The sequence below is a fragment of the Mycteria americana genome, unplaced genomic scaffold (assembly GCF_035582795.1).
Source record: "Mycteria americana isolate JAX WOST 10 ecotype Jacksonville Zoo and Gardens unplaced genomic scaffold, USCA_MyAme_1.0 Scaffold_43, whole genome shotgun sequence".
Classification (NCBI taxonomy): Eukaryota; Metazoa; Chordata; class Aves; order Ciconiiformes; family Ciconiidae; genus Mycteria; species Mycteria americana.
In genome coordinates, this window is record NW_027445630.1 from 1,352,843 (window position 1) to 1,377,655 (window position 24,813).

Sequence of the window (24,813 nt, forward strand, 5' to 3'; positions counted from 1 at the left end):
CTGAAGGTTCAGCCCTCTCCTAAGGTTCAGCCCTCTCCCAAGATTCAACCACTGAAGGTTCAACTGCTGAAGGTTCAACCGCTGAAGGTTCAACCGCTGAAGGTTCAGCCCTCTCCCAAGGTTCAACCACTGAAGGTTCAACCAGTGAAGGTTCAACCCTGTCCCAAGGTTCAACCACTGAAGGTTCAACCAGTGAAGGTTCAACCCTCTCCCAAGGTTCAACCCTGTCCCAAGGTTCAACCAGTGAAGGTTCAACCCTCTCCCAAGCTTCAGCCCTCTCCCAAGGTTCAACCCTCTCCCAAGGTTCAACCGCTGAAGTTTCAGCCCTCTCCCAAGGTTCAACCACTGAAGGTTCAACCACTGAAGGTTCAGCCCTCTCCTAAGGTTCAATCCTGTCCCAAGGTTCAACCACTGAAGGTTCAACCATGGAAGGTTCAGCCCTCTCCCAAGGTTCAGCCCTCTCCCAAGGTTCAACCACTGAAGGTTCAACCCTGAGTGCAACCAGGCCAGGCCAACCTTACTCTTTTGGGAATACCCTCGGTGAGGACATCGCCTTCTCTTCCTCAACAGAAGTATTTTTTTTTTTTTTTTTACATCTTTTCCCTGTTTCTTATTCTTTATTGCCCTTTGAAATCGGCCAAATTCCCTCTTCCCCACAAGGGATGAAGGGTTGGGAGTCACCTTTCCCACAAACTCCTGCAAAAGCAGAGACATCAGCTTAGGCAGGCAGTAGAAGAACCAAAAAAATTTGAAAATGATTCATTGCAACATTTCAATGACAACGGAAAATTTCCTTGACCCAAGAAGGGGGGAAATTGGGGTTTTCCTGGAAAAAAAGGAAAGTCCTTACCACGTGCACCGGGATCAGAAACTTGACATTGTGTGGGTCATACTCAACTGGCATTTCTAGACTTATTGGTTCAAAAATCCCCCAAATCGACGGTTTTAGATCAAAGCAAGACCAGCGATTGTGCGATATCCTCAAGACATTCGGCCTTCAGCTCTTTTTTTTCTTCCAACGAGGTGAAGTACCTCATCCCTCCCTTGCTCTTGCTTTTCTCTCCTTTTTTTCTCCTTTTCCACTTCAGCCATTTCTTTTTCTCTCCATCGTTTCGACCCAAGACGTTGGGAGGTCCCAAAGGTGTCACCGTGTGGTTCGTAGCACATTTTCTGCAGAGACACGCAAATGCAATCTGGTTTGGAAGTGATTTTTTTGCCGGTCGAGGTAAAATGGAAACGCGTTTTTGCTGATCCGTGGTCTCGGTAGCCTTAAAAAGAAACTTTTCATCCTTTTCTGGATAAAAGTGAATGTGAGGAGCAATGTCAAAATATAATGTTATTATAAAGTTTGTGAGAATATCAGCTTAAATAATAAATTATAACGAGTAGCTTGCAGTTTTTAAAGGAAAATCCCAAAGAAGGAATTTAATATTCAGACGCACCTTAAGGGCTGCAGAATCAAGTCACGGAAAAATTGCTTTTTTAGCGTCTTAGTGCCACCGAGCCGCATCGTGTACCTTGAACGCTGTGCTAGGATGTTCAGTGCTGGGCAATGGGGTTGGAGGACCACCTGGAGGACTTGGTTCTTCTTCTTCTTGCCTGGAAAAGCTGCCCAGACATGGTAGGAGCTGCCTACGGATAGATGGTGGTGTGAGCAAAGGAAAAAAAAATTAAAAAAAAAAAAAAAAAGAACTGAATCCTACTACCTACAACTTTTTGTGAAATTAGGGATGGAAAATGGAGGATTCCTGGGGAAGAAGCACATGGTGCCGAAAGCCATCCTTGTCCATTGCCAAACCCGGTTGTGTTGGGGAAGAAGAAGAGGCATCCAATTTTCCAAGACTCACCAGGCGGGAGATCCCTCTTCCTTTGCTTTCTTCCTTGTTTCTTCCTTCCCATTTCCCATCTTGCTTCCTGGGAATTTATCTTGGGAAAGGAGGCAGAGAGGGCAATGCCTTCCTGAAAACCAACAGATCCCACTGGAATATTTTCTGGGATTATTCAAGCATGAAAACCACACGGATTTGCTCTGGTTGTGGATAAAAGCATCACCCATCTTGGCCAGGAGCTCCTCAGCCCTTCCCATGTCTTGTCGCACTCTTCAGTCCCGTGTTGCCGGGTGATTTTTCTCAGTTTTTTGGGTTTTTTTTTTCTATTTATGTATTTTTATGCTATATTAAGAACTGAGGCTTGCTAGGAGGGATTTACCGAAGCTGAAAGCAACATCTCAGGAGCTTTTTGTACCCTGTTGCACCGTGACTATTGCTCCAAACCCTGAGCATGAATGAGAAACCCACGTGGATGGTCAGTTGTTGCATCACCTGTTTTATTGCTGGAACAAGTAACCTCTTCACCCAACTTCTGCTCTTGGTTGGATGTCGTGGAGCCCTCTGAGGAAGACCCTGAGCCCAGTGCCACCTTCAGCTCCAGTCTGGAAGTCAGAAGGCAACAACTGGGACAATTGTCCCACGCTTCCCTGTAATGGAGCAAAAGCAAAGTTCAGGATGAAAAGGCAGGTGCCAGGAGAGAGCTACCAGGGAGATTTTTGGTGGCCTCACCTTGGCAGCTCCATGACACTGGTGGGGGAGAACTCCGTTGCAGCTCTTTCTCTCTCCAAAATGACCAAATCCTTTGTCCGTGGCTTCTGCGACAGCAACTCATTGAGATGAGGTGGAGCAAACCCATCTCCCACACAAAGCCACAGCTTTCAGGAAGGTGAGCAAGATCGAGAAGGTACCACCAACACCTTACTCTTTTAGACACCTTCTTCAGCCGTTGGAGAGACACTTACATGAAGTGAATGATTTCAAAGGCATCCAGTTGCATCCATCCAATAAATTAGGTCTTCATAAAATCTCATCGTGCCTTTTTTGCCCCTGATGGAAAGGACGCTTACGTCTTTGAAGACAAAGTTGACGGTATGACCCATGGCCAGGCAGTGGAAGAGGACAATGAGGGTCTCCTCAATACAAACCTTTGCCCTGGACAGAGGAGTGGAGGTTTTGAGAAGCAATCGAGTAAAATTCATTGTACAAATTTGGGTCTCAAAACAGAAGAGGAAATACGTAAGTGATGCAGTGGGTCGGTGGGTGATGGGAAAGTCTCAGTGGCTCCTAGACCTGCAGGCTACGTTGCTGCATAGCTGTCACCCCATGGGACATCTCGTCCGAGGGCTGATAGGGGCCCTCCATACAGAACTTCAAAGAACCCTGAGATAGAGATATCCTCAGCGGCAGATGCTCTGGTGGCAGAGCAGTTCCTCTGGGGCACCAAAGACAATGAGGAGATGGTGTCACCCCAAAGAAAAGTCACCCAAAACAAAGAGCCTGGCTTCTGGTTGCCCCACAGTCAGTTGCAGAGCTGACCGGTCATGGTCATGAATATAGTCATGTGCGTGTCACGGACATGGTCATGGACTTGGTGACAGATGTGGTTATGATCACGGTCATGGTCTTTTCTCTTGGCCACTTCATACCACCACCAAGCCCTCCCTCTCCCAAACATGCGGGCAGGGTGAAGTGGAGGTTTCCATCTCCCCACCAGGTACGTCCATGTCAGTATATGTCAGCCCATGAAGGTGCACCATGTTCTTGGCCAGCTGAAACCCTGGTTTGGTGGCAAGGAACCACTGATCCTTCCCAGTGGACACTTTGACCTCAAGTGAGTAGAAAGTGCCAAGTCCAACTATCTTCACACCCTGGAGATGACAGAGAGAAGACACAATTATGGTTTTGCTGATTGTGATTTTTCTGATTCTTCAGAAAACCGTTGAGGTGGGATGAGATCTTTGGAGATCCTATATTCCAACCCTATTGCTCAAACAGGCCCAGCTGAAGCTGGTTGTCCAGGATTGGGTTCCGTTGGGTTTTGAATATCTCCAAATGATGACATGCTACCATGTGGGATGGTGCTTGGTACCTCCATGACCCCAGGGAAGCCCTTGCAGAAGCCCTACAGTCTTGAATTTCCCTTCCTTGTCTTTAAAAAGATTTGGGGAAGCCAAAGCCTGGAAAATGTCCCCCAGCTGGAGAAGACCCCAGAAGTTTCCGCTGAATGAGAGAAACCACAAAAATGTCCCATATCATCTGTTTGGTCTTTCCAACCTGGCTGTTGGGACCAGAGGTGGCCAAAAGGTGGCAAAAACATTCTTTGGGTTATATCTGGGACTTTTGGGGGTTATATCTTTGACCTCGATGGACCGAGAAGTCGGTCGGCACCATTTTATCTCCTGTAGAGTCAATGTTCAATGGGGAGGCTTTTACCGGATCGGAAAGACCAATGTGCCCTTTGGTGGCACAGGGGGACAAGGACAAAGACACATTGCTCTGCCCCCCCTTGTCCTTCAAAATCTCCTCTCTGACATAACTAGACACAGCCCCCCCCCCCCCCCAACCAGCAATGATTTCTGAAAAAAAGAAGAAAAAAAGTCAGACTCTCTGGCTCCAAAGGGACAGCGCCGCATCAACATTGGCATTTCCAAATTGGGCGTTTTAGCATTAAAATTTCCATGTTTTTTGTGGAAAGAGCCCCTGGAGCTGTTACCATGGGTGGGGAGCATCCACAGTGTCAGCAGCTTGTGTGCGTGGAGCCTTTTGCCCATTTGAGTGTTGATGATGTCACTGGGAGGGCGTTCCTCCACCTTGGATGTCTCCTTGCTTCAGGTTGGTATCAGGGTGAAAAACCAGGATTTTGTGTTTATCTTCTCCTCGGCAGCTGGAAGAGAGAGCCCTGACGTGGCCTCGGGTTCACCGAGGCCTCATGGGGATGTACCACGATGCTGGATTGTCCCACTGTGACCTGATCGTGTCACAGTCGGATCCCCACCATCCCCTGTCCCAAGAGCTGCTGGGATTGGCCCTGGAATGGGCCAGAAAGTGGTGGTTTAGGGTCCTTCAGGATGCCTGGATCCCACTCCTGATTGCTGGTTTCTCTTGGGGCCTTCGGAACACCCGGATGCCTGGGTTCCCCCCCAAGATGTGTGGATTCACTGAGGACCTTCAAGACCGCTGGACACCTCCTCCACTCCATGTCTGGGTTCACCGATGACCCTCAAGACCCCCCGGGACTCCTGGATCCACCCCTCCAGCCCGGGGAGTCACTTGCATAAGATAATGTTGGATTGGAAAGTTTGCTAAGTAAATTGATTAAAAAAAAAAAAGACTAATTGCATAGGGATCATTTGCATAGGAATAATTCGCTGAATTGCAAGCATGAAGGCCGAGAGCTCGGTCACCACCGAATGTGGGTTTGGGTGGAAAAGGGTGAAATTTAGGGCTGGACGTTGATGCCGCAGGAAAGGAGCAGGAGTTGCTCAAGCACTGAATGACCCTGTTTGGATGCATAAAAGGACAGAGGAAGTTGCACGAGGCTTTTTTTTCCTCATTTTTCTCCCACTTGGGTGTCCAAAATCCTGTTGCATGTGATATTTCTCACAACCGAGCCACATCATTGATAGTCTCCTCCAGAAATGTCTGGAAATAAGGTTGCTTTCTTCCTTGAAAACCCTGGGGCATCTCAGGATGTATTTTTGAAGCTTTGCACCCAAAAAGCTCATAGAAGTCCCAGGAACACCTAATTCTTCCCCCGTGGCAAAAGTGACGCAAAAATGCCCCCAATCCTCACTAAATGTAGCCCAAGAGCCCCCAAAGATACCAAACTCTGATGCGAGATCCCAAATGCTGCCTTATTGACACCAAAGATTTTGTTCAGACCCTGCTGTAGCGCTCCAAAATAATCCCTAAATGCCCCCAAATTCTCCCACATCTGTCCCAGGGTCCCCAAACAGCCCGTCCAAGCTCCGGCAAAGCCCACCCAAAGCCCTGGGACCATCCGGAGGGCAGCAGGGTGAGGATGGGGCTTTGGAGCGAGAGCAAGCGCAGAGCCCTGGTGTTGATGGGGCGGTGAAGGGGCCACCAAGGAAAGGTGAGGGCCACCAACGCCTTTCGGTCTTGGCCACTTCTGTTTGGGAGCCCTCGGAGGTGGTTGATGGTTTTGGACCTGGGTTCCATCTATGGTGAGGGGGTAGGTGGTAGACCAAGCGCAGAGCCCTGGTGTTGGTGGGGCTGTGACGGGGCTGATGATAAGTTATGGTGAGGGCCACCAACAGCTTTCAGTCCCGCCATCTTGCGTGTGGGAGCCGGTAGTGGTGGGTGCGTGTTTTGGACCTCGGCTCCGGCAAGGGTGAGGGGGTAGGTGAGGGTGAGGGTTCCTTCCCTTGGCAGCCCCTCCACAGCCCCACCAACACCGGGGGCTCTGCGCTTGCTCGACCACCTCACCCTCGCCGTGACGCGCGTGCCGAGGTGCCGGCAGCAGGAGCCACGGGAGGAGAGGCCTGCGATACCGAGTTCACAAAGAACGTAGGGTTCCCTTCTTCTGGAGCAATATAGCCAAGTTTGGAATACTTTGCGAGCAGATGGTTTCAAAATTTGCTATATGTGACGAGATAAAAGGAAGTCCTGAGACGCTGTATCCTTGAGTAGAATGGAGAAAGGAAAACTGTGCTAGAGTAAGTTGGTTTCGTATATGCAAGAATGGCGTAACCAAGCCAAAAATGAACTGAGCATGCACGAAAACGGAGTTCAACCAGCGGACACGGTGAGGAAGACTATCGACGACCACCAGAGGACCCTGGAAGACCACCAATGGACGTGAACGCGCATGCATCAGGGACATTTACATACGATGAGTTCTAAGAAATAGTATGAATACGATAATAATTTCCCAGAAATCTAATGAAGATGTATATTTTGACTGTATATAACTTGTGTAGTTGCGCAACTCGGCGCGCACATTAGGTGGAGCGATCCCCTGCGTGCCCGGCGCCGCAATAAAGAATGCCTGCTTTCTAAAACTACAAATTGAGTTTTAGAGGGTTCTTATTTTGCCGACTTACGGTATCACCTGGGCTGCCCCAGGCTGGACGTGGCTGCACTGTGAGGGACTCGCCGCTGCCACGGCCGAGCCCGGCAGTGCCGCTGGGAAAGCGTCTGCCCTGCATGTGGTCAGCGCGGCTGCGACCCCCCGGCCCGCGGTGTCCGGCAGGAGCCGGCGAGGAGACCCCGAGCGCAGCCCGCACCTTTCTCCGCTGCCCCGCAGCGCCGAGGCGTTTCACCGAAGCTTCCTCACCCTGGTGAGATCTCAGTGACGTGTCCCCATCCTGCTCTCCGCAGGATGGCGGAGAGGCCACCCAGCCATCCCTGGGTGGCCTGGGAGGAGGATGAGGCTTCCCAGGAGAGCAGCTCTTCACCGGAGCCCAGCTCTTCACCGGAGTCCAGCTCTTCACCGGAGCCCGACGAGGTGGACATGGTCGAACCATTGCTGAGAGGTGAGTGAGGGGCCCTGTTGCTCTGAGCATGGCCGGGGCCAGCGAGCGCACCCTGCTCAACGCCAGGACCACGCAGCGGGGGTCCCATGGGTGGTGGGCATGATGCTGCCTGAATGCCGGGGATGCTCAGGCCTGGGACCTGGCCCCAGCACAGCCTCTCCCAAGGAGGGAGAGAGCAGAGGGGACCCAGTCCTGCTCCGGGGCACGGGCAGCGAGAGGCAGCTGGGCTGGCAGGAGGCAGCGGTGCTGTGGGACAGGGACCTTTCCTGCCCGTCTGCAAGCAAGTTCCTCAGCCCGGGGCACTGGGGGCTTTCCCCGCCACGCCGTGCTCCAGCATCGCAGCCCATCTGCCGGGCTCCCTCCAGCCCTGACATGCACGGGAAGAATGCGCCAGGGGAGCAGGCACGGGGCTGGACGGAGGACAGAGCTCCTTCCTCTGCTCTCTCCTGCTGCCAGACCCTCTCTACAGCCCTCCCTGCTCTCCTCCTTTATTAGATGCCGCCTGGTTAGATCTCTACCTAAAGGACATCCAGGAAAGCATTGACATCATCCAGGCCTTTGTCATGAGCCCAAAAAAGGTAACCGCGGCCATTTCGAACGTGACTGTGCCGGCGTCTGCTGGCGGGGGCTCTGCTGCCGGGCTGCTGGAGGTGTGCTGGCTGGGCAGAGCCGCTTCTCCCAGGTCTCCCACGCGGCACTGCACCCCCAGTGCTCCAGTCCCGCTGCCGGGTGTCCCCCATCTCACGTTTGCCCGTTTGTCTCTCTGTTCCCCCGGCTGCCAGGAGGAGGGACGGAAGGTGGAGTTCCTTCAATGCGTCTGCATCCTATGCGGAACCAGCAGGTGCTATGGCTTCACAGAGCGCCTACATGTCTTCTGCCAGAGATACGAGCTGGCAGAGAATATCAAGGTGAGGGGACACCCGGTGGCTCTGGGGAAGGGGGCAAGGCCCCCCGGCACTGGCACCCTGTGAGGACAGCGCTGGGGCAGGGTGAGGGTCTGGTGGCACTGGGTGCTGGCAGCTGCCAGGTCCCATCCCGCTTGTGCTCTGCAGGTGCTGCTGGAAGAGGAGCCCAGCGACCAACTGTGCACGGCGGTGCGGATAAATGCCATGCTTGCCATTGCCGAAATGAGGTACCCGCACATCCCTCTTGGGGACCACTGCCCCAGAGGCCCGTGTCCACCTGCACGAGGCCTCGAGGCACTGCTCCCAGCACCAGTGTCCGACTGGCCCCTCTCTCTCTCTGCAGCTCAGTGCAGACAGTGCTGGAGGGCAAAGAGAAAAGCCTCCTAGAAGTCTGCTTCTCGAGTGTCTTCTTGCTTCCTCCAGAGGAGGAAATGCAGGACCTGGACGCTTACCTCTACTTCGAGGTAAGTGCTGGGTCAGCTGCAGGAGCGCCCAGTCCCTCTGGGCTGCTCCCTGGCCATCCCGTGCTGCGATATGACCAGAGATCCGAGGCAGGGCAGGGTCTCGGCTTTGCTTTCCCACCCTCATCCCTTCATCCCCTTCCCGTGGGCCTGGCCGCATCCAGTGTCCCAGGCTGCTCTGCCCGCAGCAGATTGTCTGCCCCTGGCTCTCTCCTGGGCACCACGAGGCAGCACGGGAGTCCTCCCTTGGCTCTGGGAGTGCAGATCAGTCTCCTGGGGGTGAGAGGGACAGCAGGAAACACCGCCACAACTCTTTGTCTTCCTTGCAGACGCTGAACACCATGGACACCATGCTAGAGAGGATGGTGCTCAGCTTTCCTGCCTCCAGAGTCAGCGAGGAGCTGCAGAACATCTTGCAGGTCTGGCATGTGCAAAGAGTGGGCTTCACAGGGGCTGTTCCTCACCCTGGGGGCAAGGGGGTGTCCACTCTTGCGTGGATGGCCCCTACCCCAGTGCCATGCAGAGACAGCATACCGCAGGGAGGGTGCCCACCTCCCTTGGGTAACCAGGGGCTGCCCACCAGGCTCTTCCGGAGCACAGTGGCTGCAGAGGGTGGCATCTGCCTTGCTGCCTGGCCACAAGGCTGGCCCGGGGCATTTGTCCCAAGCCTGCAAGCCTGCAGGCCCCTCTAGGAAGCCCACTACAGGCTTTGCTCGAGATCAGAGGAAGCCTTGACGGACTGTGCGAGTCCAGCCCAGGAGCTGAGCCGTGCTGCTTCTGCTGGAGCAGGTGTCTGCTCCCAGGGCACACCAGCAGCTTCTCTCTTCCCAGATGCTGCTGAACTTCACCCACTCTGAGACAGTAGCTGTGCGGGAGAGGGCCCTGGGGAGGATTAGGATGCTGAGCCATTTGCTGGCCAACTATTCCTCACTGAAGGTAAGGACCAGGCACCCGCCAGCCAGACCATCTTCCATTCCCTGCACACCAGAGCAACCTGCAGCTCAGAGGTGCCTGCAAGGGCACAGGTTTGGGTGCTCCACCAGCCTCTTGCTTCCAGGCACAGACCTTTTCACAAAATGGAAACTCTGTCTTTCAGACAAGCAAGAAAAATGCAGGTCCTCCTGTCAGACGTGATGGAGGTCCTGCAGGATGGCAATGAAGATATCAAGACGAAGGCCCTGGTGGTCTTCCGAAATGCGATGGGTCACCTGAATAAGATGGAGGCCAGCCCCTTCGCTGTGCAGCTGGTGGAGAAGCTCCTGCCCCTCTTTGATGATGTGGGAGCCTAAGCCCCGCAGATGGGCACTGGGCAATGACAGCTGCCCTTCAGCCCAGCCCTGCAAGCAGCACTCGGAGCAGGGTCTTCTCCTCTCCTTTCTCCCCCAGGCTCTTGTGGGATGGCTTCTGGGTTCTGCAGCCCAGCTTCTCCCTGCCAGCCGCTCTCAGAGCCCCAGGGGCTCCCCCAGCTGCGCTGCAGGGCAGGACCAGATGTTCTCCTCCGACACCGTGGCGAGGGGCCGAGGCTGAGCCAGCGGTTCATGCCCCGGAAGCATGGCCGAGGACCAGCCCAGTCTCCTCCTCAGCCCGTGGTGGAGAATGCTGGGTGGCTGGGAGAGCACTTTGAGGGACACTGCCTGAAGGAAATCTCTTGAGTGGCCTTTCACGAGTTCAGGGCCATTCAGCTGCGGCTGCAGATCTGGCCCACAACTCCAGCGTGCAGAATCCCCTCATGTCAGCCATGCTAACGGTTCTGCTCACCGTGGACAGAGAGCTACTGTCGCTGAAGTCCTACTGTGCTTCTCCCTGCCAGGAGTTCAGCCAGCTGAGAGAGCTCTTCATCAGCCTCTTCAGAGACCTGATGAAGACTGTGGAGTGGAACAACAAGAGACAGATGAAGAAGAAAGTGCGAATGGGCCTGCTCCCGCTGTTCTTTCGCATGAGTGACCAAACCCAGAGCATGGCCGAGGTACAGATTTCAAAGCGGTGATGCAGGGAAGAGCCCCCCAGATGTTTGTCCCATGTCCTAAGGCCAGGAACACCCCAGGAACAAAGCCAAGAGGAAGGGCACGCCAGGTCTCCTTCCCCAGGCTGTGGTGCCATCTCCCAGCTTCTGCTCTTCTGCAGGCCTCCGGGGAAGCCCTCCTTGCTGCAGCAGAGCTCCTCAAGTGGAAAGAGCTCAAACACCTGGTGCAGACACAGCAGACCTGGAGGATTGGAGAGTGCTTGGTGAGCACAACCCCCAAGCCCTGGGCTCCAGGCCTGTCCCCCCGCGCCTGGGCTGTGGGCTCTGCAGCTGTGCCTCACCTGCCCTGCTCCAGCCCGCAGCCCACAGCCTGGAGCTGCATCCTTGTTCCCTGGCCTCAAGAACACAGCCCCCAAGGGCTCTTCTCCACACCCTTCTCCTCGCCCCGCACCCAGTGGGAGGGAGGGCTCTCAGCAATGCGGGGTGCTGGGAGGAGGGTCTGCTCTGGCCATCTGGGGAGGCTCTGTGACATGCCCTTACCCTTGTGCTCTCTCCAGCTGGAGCGGGACAGGAGCAGGGCCGAAGAATACTTGAATCGGAGCCTGCCATACCTGAAGGATGCTCAGGCCACCTTGCGAGAGGCGGCCGTGAGGTTCATCGGTGAGCCACAGCCCCCGGGGTCCCTCTTTTGGCAGCCTGGCCCCACTCCCCGCCGCTGCGCTGGCAGCAAGGAGCAGCCCTGTGGCTGCCAGAGCCCCCCGGCCGCCCCGTGCGGGGCCTTGGCCTCCCTCTCCCACCCCTGCCCACGCAGGTGGCCCTGCTGGCCGCCTTGCTCAGTCCCACCCCCCTCGGCTACTGCTCTTCCCCGGGCTCAGCCCTGACGAGGCCGAGGAGGGCGTGCAGCCCAGCCGGCAGGGCCGGGGGCTGTGCTGCGGGGAGCGTGCCGGGGAGCAGGGGGTCTGACGAAGCTCTGTGCCTAGGGCTTGCCGCGCGGTCCCTCAGGGACCAAAGCAAGGAGAAGCTGTCTGAGATCTGCAGCGGTGAGTAGGGGCAGCGCTGTGCTGGCCGGGGCTGGTGGGGCAGGGGACAGAGCGTGGGCAGGGTGCTGCCGTGCCTTGCCCTGCTCCAGGGAGACGCTTCAGGGGCAGGGGAGCGCGTCAGGGGCATTTGGGGCATTCCTGCGCAGCAGCTCTCTCCTGGCCCGGGAAAGAGGCGGGTGGGGCTGGCATGGTAAGGAGGGGACGCCTGCGGGTCTCTGCAGACACAGCCGTTCATCTCGGCTCCGTTTCTTTCTGTCGCAGCCCTTCGGACCTTGCAAAAAGACAGCACCGCCTTGATCCGTTCCCTGGCAGCTCAGACCATCCTCATCCTGGGCTCTCCAAGGGTGCAGCGGACATCAGGACGCACCCCGTGAGCGCTGTGCTGCAGGTGCTGCTGAGCCAGGTGGAGGTGCAGCTCTTCTCGGGGAAAATGGCTGTATTTTAATAAAGCTGGAACAAGCCCAAAGCCATGGTGTCCTTCAGACGTGTAACCGACACGCACGGAGGACAGGGCACAGGAAGGGCGGTCCCAGCTCCGGTCAGCCCGCGGGTCTCCGGGCATCCCAGCGAGGCCCCAGTGTCTGCTGTTGCTGCATCGCCACTTCCCCGCACCATGATGGACTCAGGAGGGTTTCCAAGCAGCGTACAGAGGTGCCAAGGGGGCTAGAGGACAACTGCAGAGGGACTAGAGGACAAACAGAGTGCCTTGGTCACCATGAGTGCCTCAGAAGGGGTCCTTAGGTGATGAGAGGCCTCCTAAGAAGGCTAGATGAGCAACAGAAGGCTCTGGGGCATAACAAACACCTATGGAGAAGTGCTGAGGGGACTAAAGTGGTATTGTAGAGTCTAGGGGACCAGGTCCCAAGTCTAGTGGGGTTTCTTAGGGTGCTAGATGTCCTGCAGAGGGGTCTGGGGTGCAATGAAGGCCTCAGGAGGGGTCCTGTGTGGACTAGAGCGATCTTAAGACAGCTACAGGGCAAATGGAGGTGTCCTGTGGTCGGACTGTGCCTGAGAGCCCTCCACTGGCCCCAGTGAAGGCCAACGGTGGGCTCTTGTGTATAATGAGGACCAAGGGAGGGTTCCTGAGGCTCAAAGGGAGGGTGCAAGGAGGCTAACAGAGGGGTGCTGCAGGGACCATGGGGCAAACCAAGGCCTCTAGAGTGCATCAAAAGGGGCACTGGGGTGGTGAGAGATTCTGAGGGGGCAGCTGGGTCAGGCTGAGGCAACCCCAGGACAACAGAGGGTTCAGAGGGGACCAGTGGACAGAGGAGGGCTCTAGGCCTGAGGGGACTGGATGGGAACATGAACAAGTCTTGAGGGGATCCGAGGGCAAAAAGAGAGTCGCCCCCATCTTGAATTTCCAAGACAGCTAGTCCTTATCCATCTCTTTCCCAACCTGTCCCCAGTTCTCCCCATTTGCCCTCAACCAGGCAGCCCGGATGCCCACACCCAGCCAGCTCGGGCAGAGCAGAGCTCTGAAGGTGCCAGAGCGTGGTCACGCTGGGCAGTGGCTCCATGGCGCCTCTCAGGCTGTCAGAGAGGGGGCACAGAGGGGCTGGCCCAGGGTCCCTTGGGCTTTCTGGGGGTTCCTTGGACCGCCTCTGTGGAAGAGACACGCTGAGGCAACAGCACCGGGACTACAGCTCCGGGCACGTCCTGTGCACCAACATGGCCACACAGCAGGGCTGTTCCCGAAGATGGCAGAATGCCTTCCCGACATTCCCTTCAGGCCAACATGGCTGCCCAGAAATACCGTGCTGGAAGATTCCAGCTCCCGGCATGCTGAGGACTGCGGCCCTTAGAGTTGTATCCTGCTGGGTGCCATCCTCCCTCCTTCACTCCCGAAGCCTCCACAGAGGCCGGAGCGCAACCCTGCCCCACCGGCGCTACCACGCAGCCATCACCCGGGGGCAGCAGGGAACCGCGGCGGCTGCGCCCCGCAGGCCTGAGCGCGCATGCGCGCAGCCCCTTCAGCACCGCTGGTACCGGAGCACTGCGGTGAAGTTCCCGCCTGCCGCAGTGCGCATGCGCCCTGCTTGCGGTGGGTGGTGGCGGTAGCAGCAGCAGCGCGGCTCCGTGAGGGAGCGCGGCGGCCGCAGTGCGCATGCGTGGTGGCTGCGGGCGGGGGGCGGCGGCGGCGGTGTTGGGGTCTGTGAGGGAGCGCGGCGGGAGCGGGGCCGAGGCAGAGAGGACAACGCCCGCCATTTCATACACCCCCCTCTCCCCCTCCACCCTGATAAGCTCAGAAGCCGCGCTGGTGGCACCGGACTCCTCACGGGGGAGATGGCAGTCCCGAAGCAGAGAGCGAGGGATGGGCCGTTGTCGGCTGTGAAGAGCGGTGCTCCTCCACCTGCTGTCCTCCCACAGCAGGACGCGGAGCGAGGGGGCTGGCCGTGGTCTCCTGCGGAAGAGCGAGGTTCCTCCAAACTTCAGACACGTTCACCAGGAGAGGCCAATGCTCCGAACATTGCCTCCAAACAGCGAGGGGAGGCAGCAGGAACGAGGGCAGGTGAGAAGGAGCATGGCCTTTGCTGTGCCCTCCCCCCTCGGCTCCTGCTCCGCTGTCACCCCCCGCTCACGTAAGGTTGTCCTTTGCAGCATTCTTTCTGGGAAATTCCCCCATTTTTTCCCTCCATAATCTTTCTGAAGGAGTAATTGCTTCAGAAGCAGCCTCGTGCTGCTTTCCACATTTTCATGCTTCTATTACAGAGACATCAGGAGTTAAGAGTCATTCTCCAATAACCTCAACCTCAAAACAACCTAGGGAAACACACCAAACCCCAGTTCCATTTCCAAGGGAGAAATACTTAAATCCAGTCTGTCCCTGCTATTGCATGCAGGCAAGGATGATGCTAGCACAGTTCATACTGGTTTGATGCTCTTTCCCTAATGATAAGATGGACAACCTGAGAACAAGACAGAACAGCAGTTACAGAATGGACTAACTCGCCGTCTCTGCCTGCGGTCCAAGAGCCGACAAAAGAGGTAGGCTAGGCTGCTGTGATACCCGTGTTTAGGTACGTACACGCTATGAAGTGTCAAAATACAGCATTTGCAGCTACAGTCCCTGAACCCCACCTGATGCTGCTCAGCAATGCAGCATTTTCATATTTAACAAGTAGGAACCAAATAAAAGGGCATGACAGAAATTGCTACTGGCAGAAAATGGCAGGATATTACCAATAAACAGATTTAATGTACAGGTGGGTTGAGCCACTCATGATACTCATAGCAATCAGGCTGCAGTAATTAAGAAAACCATGTTCAAATTCCAGCATTGAATTTTGTGTCTGGCCAAAGAGGAATGAATTTGCTCTCTGGAAGAGGTGGGGATTGCAAGAGCATTTCAAATCAGTGACCATAGGCAGGTTCAGGTGGTTGTACCTTAGGAGTGCCAGTGATGAGTCTGCATCCCTGGAAGGCAGACAGAAGCCAGAGGAAAATCCTGGAAAGCACAGGCACCGTCACCATCACCTACATAACAAGAAGCATCCATTTGCACAGTTGCACATACAGCTTTTTTTTTTTAAGAAAACTAACATGATTGTAGCTGCATAGTCTCACCTCGCTGTCACAAGTGTACCTCGTAACAGAATCCCTTCAAATTACTTTTTCCTCCATTTATGTTTGAGAATCCAAACAGAACAGAGGCCTCAGCAAATCTATGCATCACAGAAACGCCAAAAAATGCCTCGTTCTTTGGCAGTTATTAAGACTAACTATATTAAAATAGAGTACTTAATTGCTGTGTAGTTAAACAGCTTTTGGCTGTCTGCCAGGTAACTTCCCTTGGTCCATTCTTTCATCTCCAAACAGGAGAAATATTTTGAGTCTGTTAAAGGGACAATCTTAGGATAAATATTTTTCTTTCTGTTAATTGCTAAGTTGTGACACAATCACCTTAAAAGACACAAGCCAGTCACTCAGCTTGCAAGCCTCTCCTGTCGATTGCTTTCACATTCCATTTCTTGACGTTTAATAAATAAAAGGTATTCATGTTTTGTTTTGCTTCTGAAGCCAAGTATCAAAATTACGCAAAAAAAATCACCAACCAATGAGGATGGCAGAGGGGACATTGTTTAGCTGAAGTCACCAGCTCCTCGTAGGCTTTGTAAAAGTTATTTCAAAACCTAAACTTTGGGCCCATCTCGATCTGACAGTATCCCTTGAAACAAAAGGAACGTTTCATTATTCAATATGATGCGTTAAAATGACTTGACCAGACACATTCACATAATTCATCTCTCAGCCACTTACATTACACTTCATGCATTATTACAGAAATAAGAGACTGATAGAAAAGCCATCTGAAGATGCAGTGTCACAGTGAGATAGTGCAGTGTGCCTCAGGACACGGAAACTTTAATCTGTGGGTCCTCAATCAACAAGTTAATCAACAAAAAAGAAAAAAAATAACCTTCAGCAGTACGCTTTCAGAGAGGGAGACTATTGGCATGGTTTTCAGCATAGCAAAAACGTGCACAGTGAAACACATCTAATTTCAACCGGTTTGTGAAGTTTTACAATTTAGAAAGAACAAAACCAGGTCGTCTTCCTGCCCAAACAGAGGTAAATCTGACTACCAAGAACAAGAGGAGGTTTCTCAAAGGCACAGTCTCAACAGATAACAGCTGTTACAAAGCAAACAATACGAGTTCATGTTTCTGTGCCACTGAATAATTGAGAGAATATGCTAAAGTACTTAAAGTACTTTCAATTTTCTTTCTTTTTAAAGAGTACCTTTTTTTTTTTCCTGTGGGGAACCTCTACTGATTTTGCTTCTTTTGTGAGCAGCATGTATACAAGACACCTATGGCAAAAAATAACTCAGTACCGAGAAGCTAGTAACTTTTTATAACAAATCATTCCTTGAAGAGATGAGTAGTTTAAGCTGCTAAGTGACTCTGCCGTGAGAGAGGAAGTCTGAGGATCCTGAGAGTACAATTTTGCTCTTGGTTGGTAACCAAATGAAAAAAAACCAGTGCATTTCACCAAAGACAAACCTAGTAGAATTTAGCTATGCTGCTGCCTTGATACCAGAGGTGTATGCTATAAAAGAACCAGTAAAAAAATCTTGTAAATCACACACTTATATTTAATATATTGAAACAAAATAGTTAAGAATGCAAGAACTGTATACAGATTAAAAAAATATTTTTTAAACCATCTGATCTTAAAAATAGACAATAGTAGTGAAGCTTAAAATACAACCACTCGCATTAAAATGTTTCAAGCAATACCACCTTGGTGTGTCCTGTTCCATCAAATGGCCATTAAGATAACGCATCAGTTGTTAAAAAGGTTGTGTTGGTTGGAGTCACTTTTTCACAATCCAAATCTACAACAGTTTTTCCTTTGATGGAAGAGCCCGAGCATTCCTGGTGCAAACTTTCCCGCCTCTCTGAAAGTTTAGAAGTGGATCGAGCCATCGAGCCACTTTGGCTTCCATTGGTTTGAGAGCAGACATTATTAACTTTAGTGGTTTTATTTTTGTGGTGGTTGTTGTAGACTTTGTATTTCATGAGGAGGATGAAGATGAAAACGAGAACTGAAGCCACAATGATACCCCCAATAATGATGATCATGGTTCCTCCAAGAAACTGCGCGTGAAGGGATCGGCACTGTTTGTATTCTTCCTGCGTTGTGAACTGCACACATCCGATCACTCTGGTTGCGGTCAAAGATGTCAATCCATCATCATAAACAGCAAGAACACAGAGGTCGTACTCACGTCCTGCAACCAGATCAGTCAAGAAGAAGGATTTACTAGCAGCTGGAATCATCCTGGAAGAGAAAATGAGTACAGTAAACATCCAAGTTGATTGAGCCTACGGAGAACTCTTTTGACTATCAGTGCCACTGTGAGGAAACTAACAGAGCAGAAGATGAACACGGCAACCAGAACAAGCAGCAAAAAGCTAGCGTTCCCTAGGTTACTCAGTAGGGATAGAAAATACAGATTTTAGCAATGACAATATCTTTACCTTGGCCATTTCGAACAAACATAGACTAGAGCGCACCCGCTTACCAATGGCCAGAGGAGAAGTCACACTTGAGCTATTGTTTTGATCTGCATTATCTTAAATTTCCAGTTTCAGCATAAAAGGGCGTAAGATGCCCTATGCAGAATATGGTCAGCCTTTTGAAAAACCTAAAGGAACTGAAGCAACATACTTGAAGACTTAAATGGCAGAAAAGGATAAAATTAAACACTTCAAAACGTATTCTAGTAATTTTACATCCACAGGAAGCACATTTTGAAGATCAAGGGAAAAAGGCAAATTCAAACCTTTGGTCCACAGATTAACCTTATTTCCATCTTCTAACGGCTCTGTGATGCTCAGTGTCTCGTAATCGGGCGACCAGTAAGAACAATCAGAGCAAAGCATACGCACTTGCAACTCAGCGGTGTCTTCTGTAGCCCAATAACAGCATGTACGGACTTCCTTACCTTGATGCAACCCTACTATTGAGATTGTTCTATGTCAAGTCCAAATACTCCTTTACCGCAAAGTAGCATTGGTACTAAATCGACAGATGAGAAGGATCCCAAAAGAAGATCTATATGCTACGTTACAAATTCCCACAGACCCCAGTCACGACCATACGAATCACAACGTCTCAGTGCAGGCCAGCTCTCCATATGTTTGGCTCAGATTCCTCACTGGAGTAAAGTAGCACCGTTGCAGAGGAGTCAGTGCAACTACATCCATTTATAGTGGGTGGGCACGTGGCCTTCTCCTGGCCACAAAGGTGGTGGTGGGGTGGTGACGGAGAAGACTAACCACTTGTCATACAGTCTTTTCCAAGTAGTCATCCATGGGACTAAGGACTATACAATGCTTAGACTGGAAAGAAAGAAGAGCTACACCTTCTAAAGGACATTCTCCAAACGCATGGCTGCTACCGCTTTGTTTGTAACAACTGAATTTCTGTGACTATGAAGAAACAAACCCACTCCCTTGTCGATGTACGTGCACCATCACAGATTCATAGAAACACTAAAGGAGGAGGCCCCCAGAGATCTCTAGCCCAGCTTCCCACGCAGAGCAGTACTATCACAAACAGCAGATCAGGTCAACCACACTTCTGCCTAGCCAACACTTGAAAACCTTCCGTGAGCTCCCCAGGCACCGTTCCAGCATTAAACTACCCTCCCAGTAGATATTTTTCCCCTAATGTCCGATGTGAATTTCCCAAACCGCAACTCATAACCATTGCCCCAGCCTTAATTTATAACAGCAGCTTCACGACCTCCACAGAATGTGGCCACGTGCCAGGTTTTAAGGCTAACGAGATTTTTACTGCAGGGAAAAAACAGGGTTTGAGAGGAAACTACACAAAAGATTCATTTGTCAAATTGAAACACCCAAACAACTCCTAGCGCGTACGTAATAAGAAATTTAATCCAACATTAATGTAGGAGGAAACGTGCAAAGCTAGCAACTGCTTCAGACCAGCAGAACAAGCCCTTGAAATTCCTCATGGCCACCGTTATTCATTCAGAGTGCAGGCAATACAGAATGAGGTCTCCCAGCTGCAAGCATTAACAACAGGCTCATCCCTTCTCTGCCCTGCAAGCGTCACTTTATGGAACAAGTGTTTTGTCGTGATCGTTACTTTACAGTTATACATCTCCTATACCGGCTCGCCACTGAATCCTCAAAATACGTCATGCTCCTTGCTTTTTTCTTTCTTCCGCAAATTTAATTCAGCGATGTCATTATATAACATTACACCGTGTCAAAGAAAACACCAAGGTTGTGTTGTCTCACTGGACCAGGACTCCAGAAAACAATTCATTGATCCTTGGCTTTTCCAGGTACAACTTTTGGTAGTGTGCAGCCGGTGATTCTTCCACACTCTCCACATGAACGTGGCTCTTGATGCTCAGCTGGCAGGTGTGGCTGGTGCTCCGCAGAGCACCAGTTTGCTCTGTGGTTTGACATTCACCTTCCTAAAACATATACCATTATCATTTATCGGACAAACACCTAATTAACTTTTCAGTCTTCTGCTCAGCCACATTTCATAGTGACCAAACATGACAAGAGACTCAGACTGGACTGCATTCCTCCCTCAGTTCAAACGCCAAGTTACACTGAAACTAAGCAGAAGATTCTTCCTTGTCATACAAAAGGGATGCAACTGAGAAGATGGAGAATTTAATTGCTTGCCTTCAACACTAAAAGGCTTTGAAATCAGTCATGCCTCCCAGAAAAATACTGCTGGCAACTACATGGCGCGAAGTCTAAAATTGCTTGACATCAACAAAACTTGTCACCAAACCTCAGGGCACAAATACGCAAAAAATTAAGGGATGTCATAGATAACCTCTGCAGAAGAAGGCACCGTTTAGAACACCAGCTAAGCAACAGGAATAGAAAGGAAACACCATACAGAAACGATCTTTCTAGTCTTTAGGAGCCTGCCCATCTGTGAGAGGGAGGTGTAATTGCAAAAATTATGCAAAGTACTGTTTTCTAGCTTAATGTCCATATTATTTGCCTTATTCATCAGCCTTTGATGCTCACTTTTCTTCTTTCAGACAACTGTCTGCATTGCATTATTGTCAGGATTATTCAATGAAGAGTTCGGTATTGAAATTAGACTAATTACCATGGAAAGCTATGTACAGCATGTGCTGCGTTACAGCGTGCCCAGCTATTGCTGAAATAGTTTTGTAGTCGCTGTCATCAAAAAGAGGAGTTCTAAATGAAGGCCTTTCTGATCTCCTGTGCAAATCATCTGTACAAATGTTGAATAAGACCAAATAGATATTTGATTTCTATCAGCTTTTCTGGTAATACAAGGCTATTTTCAGCTCCATGAATAAGGAGAAGCGTATAGTCTTGATAAGGTAGAAGATAAGGATTCTTCACTGGCTAAGCAGTTATTCACAGATATGTCTCCCGGGAAAGGCTATTTTGGCATATTTAGGAAGTTTCAAGGAAACCTCTACAAATGAGTAAGGACAGCTCACAACTGAGTAGGCAGTCTGCCTACAGCCATGTCAGTAGTTAACCTCTGCATGCTTTCTCACTTACGCCTGCAGAACATTTACTTCTGCAGTACAGTCTAGTCTTCCCTATACCATATTTACTTTATTTCAGTAATCCTATAAATGATTGAATAGTGGTGAAATGAAATCAGTTTGACAAATTAGCGCAAACTTGACTAGTGCCAGGCTGTGGTGAATGGCGAGGACTTGTAGGAAAGGCCAGAAAGCATGTGGGTAGATATTGGGAGCAAGGGTATCTATCATCTGAAAACTTTATCATTCTACCAGAACCCACCAACTACAGTTTAGAAAATGGCATCTTCAGAACAAACATCTCCATTAGCACTTAGTTTGACCTAATAACATTTTAAGCAGCATTGACTATATTGTAGGTTTGTTACGAAATGTATTCAGGATGCCATAGGATCCTTGACAACCCAAGTGACTGGGATTTAGGGGCACTGTGATTCTAAGCAGGGTAAAGCTTATCAACCTCTCAGTGGAATTATTCCATCTCAAACTCAGAGCTTGCAGCAAAGTAATTTACTTAAATAATTAGCTTGCATGAAAGACATTTCCGAAGAGTGATACAGAAGCTAAAAACCCATGTCTGCCAGGAGATTCTCAAATCTCCGGGGATGCAAAAACCTTTTACTTAGCTAGTCTTTTGGGGGGTTTTGGTCTTTTTTTAATTCTTCAAGAAATGTTATGTTATTTCACAATAACTACCCATCAGTCTTTTCTCAAAAAACCTCTTCATTTACATTAGAGTTTCGCCAGGAGCTAGCTTCCTATTACCTATAAAAGTGCTGAAACTGTGGTTTTTAGACACAATCCTGTCCAATTGGATTTTTGTAGCTGAAAGTATACTACCTTTTCTCTTACATCTCTAATGTCACTGAGTCTGCACGTGCTTGGTGTTGGCCCACAAGCACCATCTTTCAAAGGGATCAACAGCAGAACAGTAACTGTCAGATTTAAACGAACAGTGCTAACGTAACTGGTTTAGGAGCACTAACATCTATAAACCATAATCCGTGCCAGTGTTTCCCCTGCCATCTGCAGTCAGCCAGTAACAAGTAAAGCCCTTTGGTGAAAACTCAACTGTGAAATCTGCTCACAAAACTTCTGACAAAACATCGTTTTGTGAGATTGGAAATATTTCCTAGCAACGTTGTCAACAACAACAAAATCAACTGAGCAGCTCGAAATAGAGATAGAGTCTTTTGTTTGGACTCTGATAACGATGCTGCCCATAGGAAAATGTAATACTGTGGCCAGACTGCCTCAAATGAATCACTTTTACTTTGGCCAACCCCCCCTGCTCCCAATCTAACGTTACCATTTTGAAGGTTTGAAAGACCAGAATTTTTTTTCTGCCATTTCAGCTGTTCAATTGGGAGGGGAAGGGCGAGGGGGAAGGGAAGGGATGAGGAGTTTGAGGTGTTGGAGGGACCCCCGTGACAGGAGGTCTTTTTGAACTGATTCTGTCAACAAACTCCTGAGCACCCAGTTTACTCAGCTGATTAAAGGGATTAAAAAGCAATCAGTATAGAGTCTGTTTATTTCACAGAAACACCCACTGAGACCCAAATACGATCTATGACATCTGTGGAGGTAAAAACGACAACAAAGACCATTCTAAGACAGCATAAAATCCTAGACCGTTCCTGAACACAGGCTGCTGGCTGCATTTTTCAAAAGAATTATTTTCACATGATTGATACTACAGGCTGGAAATGAAATGACCATGCACCAGAAGATACAGAGAGTTATGAAGCATTGATGACAGGTTTCTTATTTATAGAGCTTTCACACAAATCATGCCAAAATTTTCGATAGAAGCAATGACAGCAATTGATTCTTATTCATACTATTTAAAAACCCCCATACTTCTGCATCAACAGTACAAGAGGAAACAGGGATGTTTTCCTCCTCCAAAAAAAGCACAGCATCTTAAATGTTTGGGAAACAAGACAGTGATATTTCTATGTTTGAATGATCTCTCCATAATGCAACAACTACCATCCATCATTTGCATCTGCAAGGTATTATTTTTATAAACTATCTCCAGCAGCAATTGGTGCCAAAGTAAGAGGTTACACTGGGCAGCCTCATTAACGAAGATCACAGGGGCGTGGGAAGGAGGGGAATGACAATGGAGAAGTGACCTCAGTGGTCTGAGGAATCCCAACTTTGTAAGGGTAATCCCGATTAACTCAGCACACAGTCAACTATGAGAACATAAGGCTTTTCCCCATAAAGGGAAACCTGAAGAAGAGGTTTCCAAGGAGAAACTCCCTGAAGAAGACTGCAAACTGCCATGACAACTGCTACGCTGCAAGATAAGGAAAAAAGCTACCAAAATTAAAGCCAAAGAGTGACAAATCATGTGATCCACTGTATTTACAGATGTCAGATGGCTCCCGTATTTCTGGACTTCTGTTGGGATATATCCTCTTTTTTTTGAGGAATGACTGCTGGCTAGGTGAAGAAATGCAAACATGACCATTTGTCCAAGATTTCACAGAATCACAAAATCACAGAATTGTATAGGTTGGAAAAGACCTTTAAGATCATCGAGTCCAACCGTAAACCTAACACTGCCAAGACCACCACTACACCATGTCCCTAAGCACCTCATCCAAACGTCCTTTAAATACCTCCAGGGATGGCGACTCAACCACTTCCCTGGGCAGCCTGTTCCAATGCTTGATAACCCTTTCAGTGAAGAAAAATTTCCTAATATCCAGTCTAAACCTCCCCTGGTGCAACTTGAGGCCATTTCCTCTTGTCCTATCACTTGTTACCTGGGAGAAGAGACCGACCCCCACCTCTCTACAACCTCCTTTCAGGTAGTTGTAGAGAGCAATAAGGTCTCCCCTCAGCCTCCTTTTCTCCAGGCTAAACAACCCCAGCTCCCTCAGCTGCTCCTCATAAGACTTCTGCTCCAGACCCTTCCCCAGCTTCGTTGCCCTTCTCTGGACACATTCCAGCACCTCAATGTCCCTCTTGTAGTGGGGGGCCCAAAACTGAACACAGTATTCAAGGTGCGGCCTCACCAGTGCTCACCATTTCCTCCTGATGAACAGCCACCGCTCATGTGCAGTCTTGCTGGAGAACCACAGCTGTCCCGACATACTCCCAGATCACTACAGGTACTGCACGCACCCAGGGGAACTCCACCGGTTGCGAGGCATGTTGCACCACCTGCCAACCTGAGCCCATCCATACAGTGCACGTGCAGTGTCCAGCGTGTCAAGGGCACCCAGAAAGGAAACACAAAGTCTTACGGCACGTGCCTGAATGATGAGGAGCAATAAAACCTCCGCTGTTTGAAATCTAGCATGGTCCTGAGGCTTTCCATTGCACTGCGCTGAACTAATTTAAGAATTTTTGAGCAGACGTAGCGTGGCTGATTCCAACTGCTTTTCACGCAACAGATGTAATCATTGCTATATTGATCTGGCAATATATCACCTTTTCCCCAAGAGTGACAGCTCTGCCCTTTAAACAACGGTATTTTGTACTCCGTATTAAAAGCGGTCTGCCTCTCAATTTGTAAGTTTTTCTCTCAACAGAGAAAACAAGGACATATTATCAGCAGTTTTATGCAATATATAGTCTCTCAATTATCTATAGAGAAGCATCACTATTAAATACTCATCTTCTAATTTATAGCATGTAGTTGCAGCTAATTAAAGTTAGATGATCACTAGCTATGAAAGATTAAATTCAATGCTTAGGAGACTATTGCCTTTGATGTTATGAGATCCAGCTTCTAATTGACTAGGACATCAATCAGATTGTTATGAAGCATTAGTAATCTGCTGCTTATATCAGTTGTGGTACAAATTGAAGTTTATCCAGCCTAGCTCAGAAATACAAAATCACATTTTTTTTTAATTTGCTGGCCATTCGAGGAAGCGCCGGCAGACAAAATAGGAGCACCTGCAGTTCCCTCCATGGGATTTGGAGTATCAGCTGCCGCCCAGCTTCTCTCTTGCACACCAAGGGAGGCTACAAGAGAAAGGTGGTCCAGGGTCCTGTGGAGATGAGCCTTTTATTCCATAACCCAACACAAGGCATCATTTTCATAAAGATAGATATGACCTAGAT

The 24,813-nt window shown here is 50.2% G+C and overlaps 1 protein-coding gene across 4 annotated transcripts in view; it reads right to left on the bottom strand.

Annotated features, from left to right (window-relative positions):
• Positions 1-16,047: 16,047 nt before the first annotated feature.
• Positions 16,048-24,813, bottom strand: part of LOC142403804 (leucine-rich repeat and fibronectin type III domain-containing protein 1-like protein) — a 55,739-nt gene continuing 46,973 nt past the window's right edge. For 2 of the 4 annotated variants that reach the window (XM_075490086.1, XM_075490087.1), the window contains one exon: positions 16,048-17,477. In XM_075490086.1, coding sequence (XP_075346201.1) covers positions 16,967-17,477 — 511 coding nt within the window. In that variant the 3' untranslated portion in view covers positions 16,048-16,966. The remainder of the gene's footprint in view (positions 17,478-24,813) is intronic. The other 2 variants (XM_075490088.1, XM_075490090.1) reach the window with 2 other exon arrangements.